Source organism: Pteropus alecto, unplaced genomic scaffold (genome assembly GCF_000325575.1).
Source record: "Pteropus alecto unplaced genomic scaffold, ASM32557v1 scaffold116, whole genome shotgun sequence".
NCBI lineage: Eukaryota > Metazoa > Chordata > Mammalia > Chiroptera > Pteropodidae > Pteropus > Pteropus alecto.
The window spans coordinates 390,502-405,492 of NW_006439189.1; the positions used below are offsets into that span (position 1 = coordinate 390,502).

General features: G+C 33.7%; 1 protein-coding gene across 4 annotated transcripts in view; it reads left to right on the plus strand.

Moving 5' to 3' along the window:
- STAG2 (stromal antigen 2) overlaps window positions 1-14,679 on the plus strand; it is a 121,766-nt gene extending 107,087 nt beyond the window's left edge. For 3 of the 4 annotated variants that reach the window (XM_006916164.3, XM_015592709.2, XM_025049782.1), the window contains 6 exons: window positions 945-1,168; window positions 3,717-3,906; window positions 3,998-4,108; window positions 7,180-7,306; window positions 8,261-8,338; window positions 12,759-14,679. In XM_006916164.3, the coding sequence (XP_006916226.1) occupies window positions 945-1,168; window positions 3,717-3,906; window positions 3,998-4,108; window positions 7,180-7,306; window positions 8,261-8,338; window positions 12,759-12,782 (754 nt within the window). In that variant the 3' untranslated portion in view covers window positions 12,783-14,679. The remainder of the gene's footprint in view (window positions 1-944; window positions 1,169-3,716; window positions 3,907-3,997; window positions 4,109-7,179; window positions 7,307-8,260; window positions 8,339-12,758) is intronic. The other variant, XM_015592711.2, reaches the window with a different exon arrangement.
- Window positions 14,680-14,991: the final 312 nt, after the last annotated feature.

A 14,991-nucleotide genomic window follows, 5' to 3' on the forward strand; every position in this document is an offset into this window, starting at 1 on the left:
GATATGTTACTTTTAACTTATCCTTTCTTTCTTCATCTGTCAAATGGGGAGAACGTCTCCCTCACCAAGTAAAGTTAAAGCACCCAAGAGAAAAATGCCTAGTGCGTAGTAGTCACACAAATGTTAGTTGAATTTTGACTGCTGTATTACATATAAGCCATAGAATCTTTGTGATACTTGGATTCCAGGCTAGATGTCTGACTTCATCGTGCTGAAACTTTATTTTTGCAGGTAGGGACCATATCTGATTCATCTTTGTATCTATTCTGAGTACTTGGGGCATGTAGTAGATGCTCAACAAATACTAAGGGTAGGGACCATATCTGATTCATCTTTGTATCTATTCTGAGTACTTGGGGCATGTAGTAGATGCTCAACAAATACTAAGGGTAGGGACCATATCTGATTCATCTTTGTATCTATTCTGAGTACTTGGGGCATGTAGTAGATGCTCAACAAATACTAAGCTGAAGTGCCTTGAATTATTTAATGTGAGAATCTTGATAGAGACAAAGTTGCTCATCAGTATATTGATGAAGCTGAGGTTGAGTAGTGCAGTAATATGCACATGATCATATAGCTAGGGGTTGGTAGAACTGGGACTAGCACCCAAATTGTATGTATTTTAAATCCAGTCTTCTTTCCAGAAATATGACTTGGATTCGTTCTTCTCACAGAGGACCTGAGAAGATAAGATAGAGACATCTTCAGAAAGAAAACACTAACATTTTTTAATTGTTATTCTATGCTTTGAAGAAATGTGGACTATCAACCATTATTTTGTTTCATTCTAATGCACTTTGCTTTTTATTTAATTCTTATTTAATTGTTGGATATTCCTTATGGTATGTGAGCCTTAAGATGATTAGGAAGAATAAACAAAAAGGAAAAAAAGCTATAGCAGTTTTCTATATCAAAGCTAATGGTTTCTACTTCTTTTTAAGGTATGTTTACTTGGAAAAGTTCATGACATTTCAGATGTCACTCCGAAGAGAAGACGTGTGGCTTCCACTGATGTCTTACCGAAATTCTTTGCTAGCTGGTGGTGATGATGACACCATGTCCGTCATTAGTGGAATCAGCAGTCGAGGATCAACTGTGAGGAGTAAAAAATCAAAACCGTCTACAGGAAAACGGAAAGTGGTTGAAGGCATGCAGCTTGCACTCAGTAAGAATATAGTTTATTATCTTTATCCCATAACTTTTACCAACTGAAGTGTCATTAAGGTTCACCTTATTTTTTTTGAGATATGTGTTGCTAAGAAGATCAGATCATCTAGTTTAAGTGGAGGAACAGATTCAGAGAGGTTGCAACTTTTGAATTTCTATGAAGAGGTCATTCATCATGAAGAACTTTTTAGAAATACAAATTGCTGTCTGTAATCTTAGAGGTAGTAATGTGTTTTGACGCTTGAATCTCTTGGACTCCTAGCTCTCCAGGATTGGCTCACAGTGGGCCTGGGAACGTTATTCCTTACCTTAGGAACCTTTAAACAAATTGGCATCATTGTCAGAATTTGTTCCAGTTGAATTACTGAGTAACAAACTACCCCACAACTTAGGACATAGTGGGGACATAATGCCTGGTGCTTCAGCTAAGAAAACTCAAAGGCTGGTGACTGGAATTGTATGGAGGCATTTTCACTTACAGATGTATCTGATGCTGGCTGTCAGCTGGGACCTCAGCTGATTGTCTGCCTGAACACCTGCATGTGACCTCTTCATGTGGTTGTTTGGCTTCCTCACAGCATGTGATTGGGCTCCAAGAGCAAGTGTCTCAAGACACAGGAAGTAGAAGCTGCTCAGTTTCTTAAGGCCAGAAACTATAGCATAGCATAATTTCCACCATATTCTATTGATCAAGCAATCACAGGGCCCAGATTCAAGGGGGTGGGACATAATCCCGCACCTCTTAATGTGAGGAGGGTCAAATATTTAGGGGCCATATTTTTAAATTGCCGTGTATTTTTTTTTAGCCATTATCAAGTGTATAGTGTTTAAAACTTGATTGTCCCATGAGTTAATGATTTTAATCTTTTGTCCAATAATGTAAAGGCATAAACTTATAGCTTGTACAATCTTAGATTTAGACTTGGTTGGTTACATAGTCTCAATATCCTAGTCAATGGGGACATCTCTTTTACAGTATCCCTAAGCAATTAAAATAGGGCTGATGGTTTATAGGAAGTTAAAATAAATTTTCCTTTTTTTAACAGAGACGTTATCAAAAGGTGTTGTTTCTTGCATATCACTATAAATCTTTAAAAGTTTTCTCATCTGAACAAATAATTAATAGTTACATATTTGTGCTGGGCTATCAAATCTCTTTTTCCTTAGACTTTAGGGAGCATTATGAATTGATATTTTATGTAACATCTTAAAGATATATTAGCAAACTCAATACTTCAGTTTTTACAGAGTCAATGCTCTCTTTGTTTAGATTTTGGAGCAAGACATAAAAATTGAGGCATTAGTAAATTAAAAGAAGGAAGAACAAATACTGCTAGGTTAGCTAGATCAGTACAATTTTTTTGATCAGTACAGTTTAAAGAAAAAATTAGAGCTTAAACCAGTAGAACTTTAAGGCTGATGTAATTATATTGCAGATTGTGAAATTTATGTCTAATCCATCTATTACTAGGGTATTAGCTAATAGCACATTTTGTACTCTTCCCTTAAAAACTTACATGATATATACATATATGTAATCTTCTAATAAAATAGTTTTCCTTCTAACTCACATTCAATCAATTAAGTGCTATTAATTTTCCCTCCCAAACCAGTGATTTAAAAAATGACTATGGATTTGGTAACACTTACATGTGAATTTGTCTTTTATTAGTCATGGCAGCATCTATAGACATTTGAAAACAAGTAGATTTTATAGGTATGACACTTGGTCTTTTTAGTCTTGTGCTTAACATGCATATGGATTTGTGCTCACTGCGAAGTTATTCTTAGGGCTGCTCAGCGGTGAGCATCCTGTAGACTGGGAACCATTCACCTCTTGTCTCCATTCCTATTCCCACCTCTGACTCACCTGGGCTACACAGTTAGCCTCCTAACTGGCTGGTCTGCTCACTAGTCTTCATATTCTTAAGTCCACCTTCCACACTGCTACTACATACTTTGACAAAAGCATGTTAACTCACCACATTGCTTCCCTTCCATTAACACCTTCTGCAGTAGTAGTTCCTGTCACCTTAGCACAGCTTACAAGACTTTCTATGAATTGATTCCTGCCTCTTTATTCATTCAACATTACTTTTTTCTGCTTATCTCAGGAGGACCAAACTCTTAGTTTGAACCATATGAAATTACCATTTTTGTAGGTCAGAAACTGTGGAATGTCAGCAAATTAGTATGGTTTCATGCCTCTGTGTTTTTGGTTGTTTTTCCCCCCACCAAGTCCACCCAATATATACTCTAGCTAGAAGTCACTTCCAGGTAGTTGGCTCTGATCCCTCTCATTGCTCGTATTCCACCTGTGCTTCCCTCTCTTCTAGCACTTAACCACACTGTGTTTTAATTGTCTATCCACAACTAGACTGAAAGAGCAGGCAGGAGCTATACCTTACATACCTTTGTCTCTCCCTATTCTAAGCACTTAGCATGCGGAAAGCAACCAGGTGTTCGTTGACCTCAGAGGTTGCTTTAGACATCTGATTAGTCAAAGTTAGTGACTGAACTTTATTGCTGTTGATTTTCTTTTTCAGCTGAAGAAAGCAGTAGTAGTGACAGTATGTGGTTAAGCAGAGAGCAGACTCTGCACACCCCAGTTATGATGCAGACACCACAACTCACCTCAACGATTATGAGAGAGCCCAAAAGATTACGACCTGAGGATAGCTTCATGAGTGTCTATCCAATGCAGACTGAACATCATCAAACTCCTCTTGACTATAAGTAAGTACATTTGATCATTTTCTGTACTATAACTTTATTAATTACATAGAAAAAAAGTTAAGTTAAAAGAAGAATAAAATTCTCCTTGAAGCACGCAGGTAACATGGATGTTAGCTCAAAGACAGCAAGAAGAAGCAAGGCAACAACAGGAGAGAGCAGCAATGAGCTATGTTAAACTGCGAACTAATCTTCAGCATGCCATGTAAGTGAGAGTGCCTTATTGTCTGAGTCTAGGAAGTTCACTAATTCATTTTAACATATCCTAATGTGTGCCTTATCGAAAAATTTCAGCAAACCCTCTAGAGTAAATTAAGCTGAAATAATCAAAGAACTAAAATTTGGTCTTTCCAACAGGAAAAAGGAACTTTTTAAAGTTAAATATTAACTAGTTGGCTAAAGGACCACTCTTTGATCTGTTGGAAAAGTTTAAATATGAATCCTTGTTTATTTTGGTACACAGAATTATAGCTAAAAATCCAGTTTTGTTACATCTTAATTAACTCCCCACCTTAGTTCAGGCCCTCATCTCTCATCTGAACTATTATTAGCTTTCTAACTCAAATCTTCCTTCAAATCTCCCATTTATCCTCACCAGACCCCTCCCTTCACTCACTCCACCACCATTCCCATCATTCACACTGCCATCCAGAATTATTATTCTAGACTAAAAATCTGATCATGTAACTCTTACTTAAAACGTTTCCATGGCTCCCCATTACCTACAGTATAAAACCCAAATTCCTTAGCTAATGAATGGCATGCAAGAGCTTTCAAAATATGGCCCCTGCCTACTTTTAAGTATCATATTCCATTCCTTGGCAACTGGTAAAATCATCGTTAAAGAACAAGCTCAAGTGTCAAGCTCACACCTTACATGAAGCTGTGTCATCTATGCCCCCATAACATTATGTATATTTGTATTTCTTATAGCACTTACCACACTGTATTGTAATTGTTTGTTTATGAATTTTCTCTTTCTCTAGACTGTGAGCTCCTCAAGGGCAGGGACCACTTTCATTGCCTGTCAGTGCTTGGCACATAAAAAATGCTAAATAAATATTCATTGAATGAATAAATGTATAATGCTAAAATAATTTGTAGCTTAGCTTTTAAATACTTTGCTTTTATTGGAATTTATATAAGAGCTTTATAAATCTCTATTAGCTTTGGCTCCAAAAGAAATGTCAGACAAGCAGTCTTTAGATGATTGGTACAAAGGGAAAGATGATGATTCTAACTATTTATAGTTTTGGGTTTGAAAGCTTTGTTTTTATAACAGTGTGTGGTATATGGTTTAATAATGGGAGATAGAAATTGCTACTTTTTAAAATACGTTTTGTTGGTTTTTAAATGATGGGAATTTCACCTATTTTTAAGAAATGATTATTTACGGTGAGTGGTAGCCTATTCAAATTTACGTGTGTTATCTGTGGCAGGCTTAAGAACTTCTATAAAAGTAATAGAGTATACTTCTATAAAAGTATACTCTATTACATATATAGATTCTGATCCCAACATGTCTAATAAGGTCATCATCTGTGCTGTCACTTGGTTCTGTCCCCTATTCCTGTTTCTATGGCCACATTTCCCTTAATATATGTTGTTATTTCATGCTGGAGTCAACAACTAATTTCTTAGCTTCCAACTAGTCACAAGTCACCAGGCTGAACATTCTGGAATTCTGCCCCTGCAATCATTTGGTCCATATCTCTCCCCTGAAAACTCCACCAGTCTCCAAGATCTTCCACAGCATCTCATTACTCAGTACCATTTGTCATTCTTTTGTTTGTAGTTTGTCTTGAGTCCCCTTAGAGATAAACTTCCCCTAGTGACTAGAAGAGATTATCTCAGTTAAATAATTATTACTGGAAGATTCTTTTGGTTGATGTACCATATAAATGGTCTATTGCCTAAGACTTAAAATTTTTTGTTTTACAATTTTTTTCTGTAATGATATCTGCTCTAAACTGAAAATACTTCCAAATTCTTTTTTTTTAAAATAGTTTATATCACATATATCTTCCTTATAGTCCAAATGAAATACAGAATGGATTGCTGGTTTTCTATAACATGGCCCATGAAACACACATATTCCATTCACAGTTGTCTCATCAAATACAGTAAAATCGTTATTTACTATCTAGAACTTTTAGGAAAAAGGAACCATTGTCAACATATTTATCCAGGTAGCCTGGATTAGACATCATATTCTTTCTATTGTCTTTTAAGACTCATTGTATAAATTGTAAGCAAGCATTCAGTAAATAATTGATTTTGGGGGAGGGGATTTTTCAATAAATAAAAAAGAAACATTTGCCAAACTAAGGAACAAGAAGTCACCCTCAATTTCGCTATTACATTGACTCCTTTATGCTGATGTGGGCTAATTTGTGAACTTGAAATTTGAGTTTATTCCTTATAATTACATGATAATGTACAGAATTTTTGGTCTTAATTTTTATTTTACTTTTCTATATATGTCTTAGTTTTGAGTTTCTTAGGACAGAAAATCTAAGTTTCAGCATAAATGTTGCTCATTTCTTTCCAAAGCATGATCAATGTTTTCTTTCAGTATATCTTTATAGCACTTGATACATATTTCTCTTGCAATATTTATCATATTTTGTCATAATTATATCTGTTTCCCATAGTAGATTGTGAGCTCCTTGAGGGCAGGAACCATGTCTTCATCTTTTTTTTTCAATTACAGTTGACATTCAGTATTTTATTCATCTTTATTTAATTATTTACTTATTTTTGCATCTATAGGACACAGTAGAAGCCTGGTACATAGTAGGCATTCTGTGAATGAGTGAGTGCCTGGTACACATTAGGTACTGAGTGAATGAGTGAATGATGAGTAAAATTAACATTATATATTAATGAAAACATGTGTATTCCGAAAATGCCATTTCTCTGGTTTTTGTTTCATATTTGTTTATTAATTTGTACCCTGCCTACTATCAAAAAGGATTTGAGGTATCTTTCTGTTCCATGTGGAAAATTCTCATTGAACTTTTATATGGGATATCAGAACTATCAAACTAAATGTATTGAAGTAATGCCGAATAAATATAACTCCTTAGCATTTTTAGAGAAGTGCACATTGGAGTTTTGACTCATTGATGACATGATCAGTACCTAATCATTTTCTCTGACCTTTAATTCATCATTTTCCATTACACTTGAATATAGAGAGCCACATAGTTGCTGTCAGTATATTAATAGTCACAGTATTGGTTCAGATCTTGACCTTGTTTTATATTTCTCTAGTCGGCGTGGTACAAGCCTAATGGAAGATGATGAAGAGCCAATTGTTGAAGATGTTATGATGTCCTCAGAAGGGAGGATTGAAGATCTTAATGAGGGAATGGATTTTGACACCATGGATATAGATTTGGTAAGAAACAGTGATTTCTGTGAGATTTTTCAGTTTAGATCCATTAGAAATTAAGTTGGATATTTATTAGAAGAGAGAGATACTTGCCATGAAAAGTAAGTTTTGCAAAATTATTAAAAATAAAATAGTTGCCAAGTGTTTAGTATATGAAAAGGAATTGAAGAGAGGGTGAGGTTGTTGAGGGTGTTAGATGATTAACTTAAGATTACTTTAGGAATATGTGGATTTAAAGGGTACATTTTGCTTAATATACTAAGTATTACATCACCTTATAATTTTCTATTTATTTACCATTATCAAAACAATACAATATTAACTTGATACTACCTTGTTATTGAGACAGATTTTCATGTCAGATAATAAAATTACTTAAACTTGGAAGTTAAATATATGTAAAAGTATATTTTTATTAATTATTACATCATATATGTGATTAGGGCTTTGTCATATACAAAATGCTTCTACATACTTCATTTTGCCTCATCTCATTCAACTTTGTGAGATAGATTGAAAGGATTGAGGTTACCGAAGCTTAGACAGTTATCTATACAAAGAGACAAAACTAGTATGTAGTAAAGCTGAGACTTATAAGCCAGGTCTTCTGATTCTACTTCTCAGTGTACTGTAATGTATTCTCCTTAAAAGGAAGAAATACTTAAATATCTCTTCTTCTGAGTAATTTGATGCCTTTAAAGGAAAATTATTTAAAAGACGTTTTTAAATGAAACAAAAAATGAGTTTTGCAGTTTTCATCTTTTTCAATTTCCACACATGAATTGCTTTTGTATTTTTTAATATTCTGTAGTTTAAATATATGTTATTTAAAGTATTGTAAGGTACACTTGCAACTACAAAGACCATGTGAACACTTAATGTTAATTAATTTCAGTATTTTCTGTTACCATCTGGTTTATAGATATGGCAATTGTCAACTTCTTCCTTTTTTCTCCTTAGCCACCATCAAAGAACAGACGAGAGAGAACAGAACTGAAGCCTGATTTCTTTGATCCAGCTTCAATTATGGATGAATCAGTAGGTTTAATTTAAATGTACCCCAGGATTGCAAAATCAAAAGTATAGGCAACCCCTAAGTTTGAGGTTAAAGAGCTGAAACAGCATATCAAGAATGGATAAAAACAATTGAACAGGAAAAAGAGAGGCAGGCAGGAGGGATTTCAGGAGAAGAAGAGAAGGGCGATGCAGTGGTGGTGACAGATTAAAAGTGCCTTTGGATCCTTGGCCAACTGGGACTTGAGTTAAGGAATTTGGACTTTTGCTGTAGGCTTGAGTTACCCATTGAAGGATTTTGAATGAAGAAGCAGCATGGTTAGAATTATGTTTCAGAAAGATTTTCTTGGCATTTATGGATGGATAGGATGAATGAGAGGAATAATAACCATAATCATAGGAAGGTGAAAAACAGAACTGAACAAATGCTTTGATAATAAAGAGAAGGGGGTTGTGTTAATTGGTTATTGTTAAGTATTGTTAATTCTGTTTCTTAAGTACTTTTTATATCACTCCCTGCTTCCATATTTTACCCCAACAACACCTTGGTTCATTCAAGTCCTCCTTAGTTTTCACTTGGACTATTGATAAAATGCAAATCACATCTGCTCACTTACAGTTTTAGGTCTTTCATTTATTTATTCTTTTTCCTCCATTGCCATTAAAAAAATTTGGCTCCTCAGCCTGGCAAACAAAGCTTTTTGTGATCTGGCTCTTTAACCAGATTAACCTTGGCCTTTTCCATACATGTATCCTGTGCTCCAGCCTTACCAAATCCTGTAGTTCTTCTCAGACACACTGTGCTCTTTCATGGCTCCATGACTTTGTATAAGCTTTTCTCTCTGTCAGAATTGCCTCATTTCCCCTCTTCTAGTTAATCTTTAATAGTCAGTTCTGACATTACCTGAGGAGTTTTTGCTGACACTCCAGATAGACACTTTATCCTCAGCTTCCATAGTACTATGTATGCACTTTAATTTTGATAATTACCAAACTGGCATAGTGAAATAGGATCTTATGTTTTGCTCAGTAGACTGAACTCCAGGCAGTGATGATTTTATTCATTGTGAGTTCTGCCTAGCATAGTAGATGTTTAGTTTTATTTTTCAAATGAATAAATCAATTACGTGCCCTTCCATCTCACCATTTATACTGCTGCTTCCTAACACCTACGACCTCAGGCAACCTCGTCCTCTGAGGCCTGCCTTCTGTGTCCCAGTTTCTACCATTCTCTCCTCTTCCCCCACCTCATAATCTGCTTTCAAATTGCTCTTGGAAGAATTTCGACAAACTAATTCACACTAACAGATAATAAGACCAGTTATTTGATCGAAAAGACAGTTTTATTATAACAGCAGGTATAGAAATCTTTGGACAAGCCACCTTGGGTTCTTTTTTAAATCAGTGTTTCTCAATCTCTAATATGCATGTGAATCATCTGGAGGTCTTATTGAAATACACATTCTGCTTCAATAGGTCTGGAATGTGTCCCAAAATTCTGCATCTCTAGTAAGTGCTGTCGCTGCTTCAGGTCTGCAGATCATACTTTGAGTAGCACAGGTGACCTAGGTTGACCCATAAGTCTATAGTTTAAGTGCATATTAAAGTGTATGGTTTCCTGAGAATCTGGGAGTTTGTATCTTCCCAGTTTGTTAAATAAAACATGAAGGTAGTGATTGTGATGAGGAGTAAGAGAATCTTTTTCAAGCAGATATGATGAAATGCATTAATTCAATTTATTGAGCTTAGAAGTTTTGCTAGAATGAGTAAGGTACTCTCCCTGCCCTCAATGTTTATATTCTAGTCCACCTTGACTATCACTTTGAAACGAAAAGGCTGGAAGCTAGTATTTGAGAGCTTATATGCCTGGCGCTATACTAGGCATGATTTAGTTTGATCCTCTCAGCAACCTTTTCAGAAAGGTGGTGGGATCCCAGTTTTAACACTCAAGCAAACTTGGACTGAATAGGTAGTTCAGTGACTTACTCAGAGTTACACAACTTTAGTGTCAGAGTAGTAATTTGATCCAAGTTCCTTTTGATTTAAAAATTGCATGCTGTGTCTACTGTCATACTTTCCAGAACGTTTATAAAATCAAATTTCATATGGAAGAAACACCAAGAAAAGTAATTTTGAAGTTGAAATGATTAACTGTAGTCAAAATTGATATGGGCAGTTAGAGATCTTATTTTTTCATGTGTTCATCTAAAGTCAGGAAAACTTTAGGCATTTGTTTCCACTTACTAGATTTGCAAAAAGGTGTTCTTCAGATTACTAAAATAGTGAAATAGCAATGTAAATTACATGTACATATTTTTGACATTTAACATTTAGAGGTAACTGCAATCTGTGTTATGACAAAGATAGGGGCCTAAAAATTATTTACAGAAAATTTTTGGCATTCTTGTATTTACTGAATATGTTATAACCAAGAGGATAGTAGTTTACGGGCTTTTACCAAAATTAGGAAAACAAGCACATGCATCTATATTTGTAGTTTTATAGTATTACCACATGATGGCAGCAGTCACATAACTGCTCAGTCTTGAAAGGCTCAAGTATCTTTAAAAGTCTTTGACTATAAGTTAATACCAGTTTATTTTTAAGCATACATTATTTACTTCATATTGTCTCAATAATAACAAGCTGAATAATGAAAATTTTAATGCAAAAATCTGTGTTGCCCTTATACAATAGCTTACACCTGTTTTTATTCAAGCCTGTGATGGATATGTCATTAAAACTACTAAAATTAGAACTTATATATTTCTATGCCCAGTTCTAAGATTCTCTAATTCTAAGTGAAATAGCTCTAAGCATCCTAGTATAGATACTTTAGATTATTACTAAATAAATCCTAAATATATCTTTTGTAACATAATACCCAGACAATTCAGAAATGGTAGTATAAAAACTGCAAGCAGATAAGTTTTGGGTTACATATACATGAGATTGTAGGTTTATGATTTAGTTAGTTTTATATCTGGAAATAACTTTGGTTTATCCCATTTGGAAAGAACTTGAGTTCATTTTCATGCCATACTCAACACTAGGAATTGCTAATTAAGATTTTATCTTTCTATTCATCATCAGACCTTCCCTTACTCAGAGTTTCAGAATGTTATAGCTAGGAAGGACCTTTAAACATCATCTAGGCTTCTTTAGTGGAAACATTCTAACCACCCAAACTGACTGTAATCAAAAAAAGAGTTCTGAACCTTGTTGGAGGGTGGGAGAGGATAGAGGGTAAGTGTAGTGGTGGTGGTTTTGGTGGATGACAGGTAAGAAGTTAGGGATTCCAAACACTTAACAATTCTCACTACAGGGAGGCTACAATCAGATCAGTATTGGTTTCCTGGTCTGAAAATACACAGTTCCTTCAGATCAAAATGATTCGTGAGTTCTATGACTTTTGCTAAAATGAGATTTAATTTATAAGTAAGAACCTCTCTAATCCCAATCTTGACTCATTCATTATCTCTAGCTTTTAATATCAGTTCTTACTAGCTTATTATAATATTTTAAAATATTCTCATAGTAAGTCCTGGAATTATAATTGAATAGCCTAACTTTTAGTATTTATAGCTCACAGGTATGTCTTTGTTTTTAAATGAACAAGGGGAAGTTGCTCCATTCATCATGTGTTTTTTTTTTTTTTTTTTTTTAAGTTAGTAACAAGTAATTATTATGTTTTACTTAAATTCTTTTCCCAACCGGAATGTATAGAAAAGCATCAATATAAGTTTATTTGCCCAGATTTTACCTTACTTATTTGATTTCTTAAAATTTGTGGTTCTGCTTTTTTCACTCAGGCCAGGTTTTCTATAGAAGACTTCCTATTTTTTACATACTTATATTATTCTTAGATGTTTTTGGTCTGCATGTTCAGATGCTCTTTTAAAAAAAAAATAAATTTATTAGGGTGACATTGGTTAATAAAGTTATATAGGTTTCAAGTGTACAATTCAATAATACATATGTATATATTGCATTGTGTGCTTTTTAAAAGAATTATACCCGCTTCACAGTGCAGATAACCAAGTTTGCCGGACATTTTTAAGCTTTTTTCCAAAAAACTTGTGCCAGAAGTATATGTCAAGAAGCGCATTCATTTAACCATTCAACAAGTGTTGAGTGCCAATGTTTAGGGCATTATCTAGGCGTTAGGGGTGTGTATAAACATATAACTGAGACATGGTCCATGCTCTTAGTTATATTTGTCAGGTAAGTGTTTTCTTCATTAAATCTGATGTTATTCATTATATATTGATTGTCATTTTAATTTTAGAATTGCATATCTAAAGAGAGGAATTTTTCAAAGTAGTTTTATTAGCATGTTATTAAAATTAATGTTGATAATCAGGTATTGTAATAATTTACAGATATATTTTACAAAGAAATGAATGACAATTTTAACAGGATTTTTTTTCCTCTCTCTCATTAGGTTCTTGGGGTGTCAATGTTTTAATACCAGTACACAATTAAATCTCTGGTGAAGTCATTTTCTAAGTGGAAGAGGAAATTTTAAAATAAAGTGTGGTAGATACAGTGAAATTCTGTACAGATTTTTCTCTAAGGAGAATATGACGTGCTTATGCTTACCAAGATCAAGTGCATTGAGAGGCAGTTTTGTTTGCCCCCAAAAAAGTAAAGGACAAGTAAACAATTTGATGATAAGCTACAGTTTTTCTTAGAAAGTAAATATTTTATTTATGTGCTGTTAGTTGGCTTTTGAATCAATTATTTCATGCTTTTTTTAAAAGAAAATATAACAATCTAAAGAGGCATTTGGTACAGACATGAATCCTCACATTTATTTACTGGGTATACTAAGTAATGATGACCTCTGCTGGATTTCTGTTTACATCCAAGAAACAAAGTTAAGGATGAATTTATTCCCTTACCCAGAAATTATAGGATAGAATTGTTTTTAGCATTCTAAATTTAAAAGCTTAAAACATCAATCAACAAAGCTTTCTTTTAAATATTGTAATTGTGGAGAAAAGTAAACTTATAAGCAGAACTTTTACAATTTTTTCATCTAAAATGTATTTTAAGATATTTTTAAAATCCAAGAGCTTCTCTATACTTTTCAGAAATATTCAGATGCAGTGAACTGCCAGAAGGTAACCAGTCTCAAACATGCTTATCCCATTATCAGCCCTGAAAGTTTGCTTGTCCTTTAAGATAAAAATGTAATGTGATATTCCTTCCAGTAGTGCCACTGTATTTTGTCTCCAAATAAAAGAAGCTTATTGTAGTATGTTTGCAGAAAAATTCTAAACAAAAAATTATACAGCTTATTAGAGTGTGGGAATAGGGATCTAAATTTTAAATAAAATTATATATATATAAATTGGTGCTGATTTTATAATTGCGCAGTTTGTTTAGTTTTTTTCTTACTTTTAAATTCCAACTTAAAATTATGAGGTTTCAGAAATATATTGAAAGTTTAACAATGTTTAAAAATAGAAAAGCATGAGTGTTCATGCTTTAAAATGATTTTTAAATTTGTATTTTATATTGTTTTATCTATCTGTCTTTGCAAGCAGTCTTCAGGTTAAAGATACTTCTAACAGGTTACAGTACATTTCCTCTGTATGTAAATTAGATGGGATAATAGAATTCATAACCCATAATATTCTTTGAAAGCTAAGCTTTAAACTTCATTTTATGTCCTTTCACAAATAAATTAGTTTAAAACAGAAAGTGGCTACTTGCCATTTTGACATCAACTCATTTTGCGAGGCTTAGGCAGCTAGACATCGTTTAAAACAAAATATTAACTTATATTACATGTGTATCTTTTGTCAGTCGTCTCTCAGTTCTTGAGGTATATTATTTTAATCATTCCATGCCTTAATATGCTTGCAATACAAGAATATCTTCAGATTGGTGAATACCAAAAGGCTTCCAGTTCTTAGAGTCAGAAATCAACAAGCATTGGGCTGTGGTAGCCAAAAACCATAGGTTAGCTAAAAGATCACGATGAAGTACAATTATTTTATTAAATCATGGTTAACAACAAGTTGAAACCAGATTTAACTAACAGATTTTTCATCAACAAATACTGTTATGTGAAAAGGTATTGCCTATGTTGTTTTTCACACCACTGCATTTACTAGAACTGCTGAGAGGACTGTATATATGATTTTAAAACCTAAGTTGATTTTTTTTCTCACTCTTGAAAGGAGTACTTCTTTGTGAAAGCAGTTCTTACAGCTTTGTTTTCAACCAGCTAAAAATGTTTTATATATTACTCTAACCTGTTGTCCTCCACATTCTATTGTCCTAATTGTACTGTTTTCTGATTTGTATTTATGTCTTGAGACAGTAACTTTTTGAATAAAAATAAACCTACCGTATGTTGTATGTTTTATCTTTTATAACAGAAAGAGGGAGGGTGGCTATAAATGGTTTAGGAAGTGTATCTATTATCACACATTTTAACATGTTTGAGTGGGAATAATAGAAAACATTGCCATTTTATGTTTTTTAATAAATCATATTTTAAAATGAGACTAATTCCATAATTGAGTTATTACTTTAAAATAGAAACCTATGACCATTATTACTTTAATTTTTATCTGGCATGGGTTGAACACTCTTTAAAATGTCTTCATTGTTCATCCAGGATACAGTTGAGTGCCTGTTATTTGCTAGGCATGTGTTAGGGA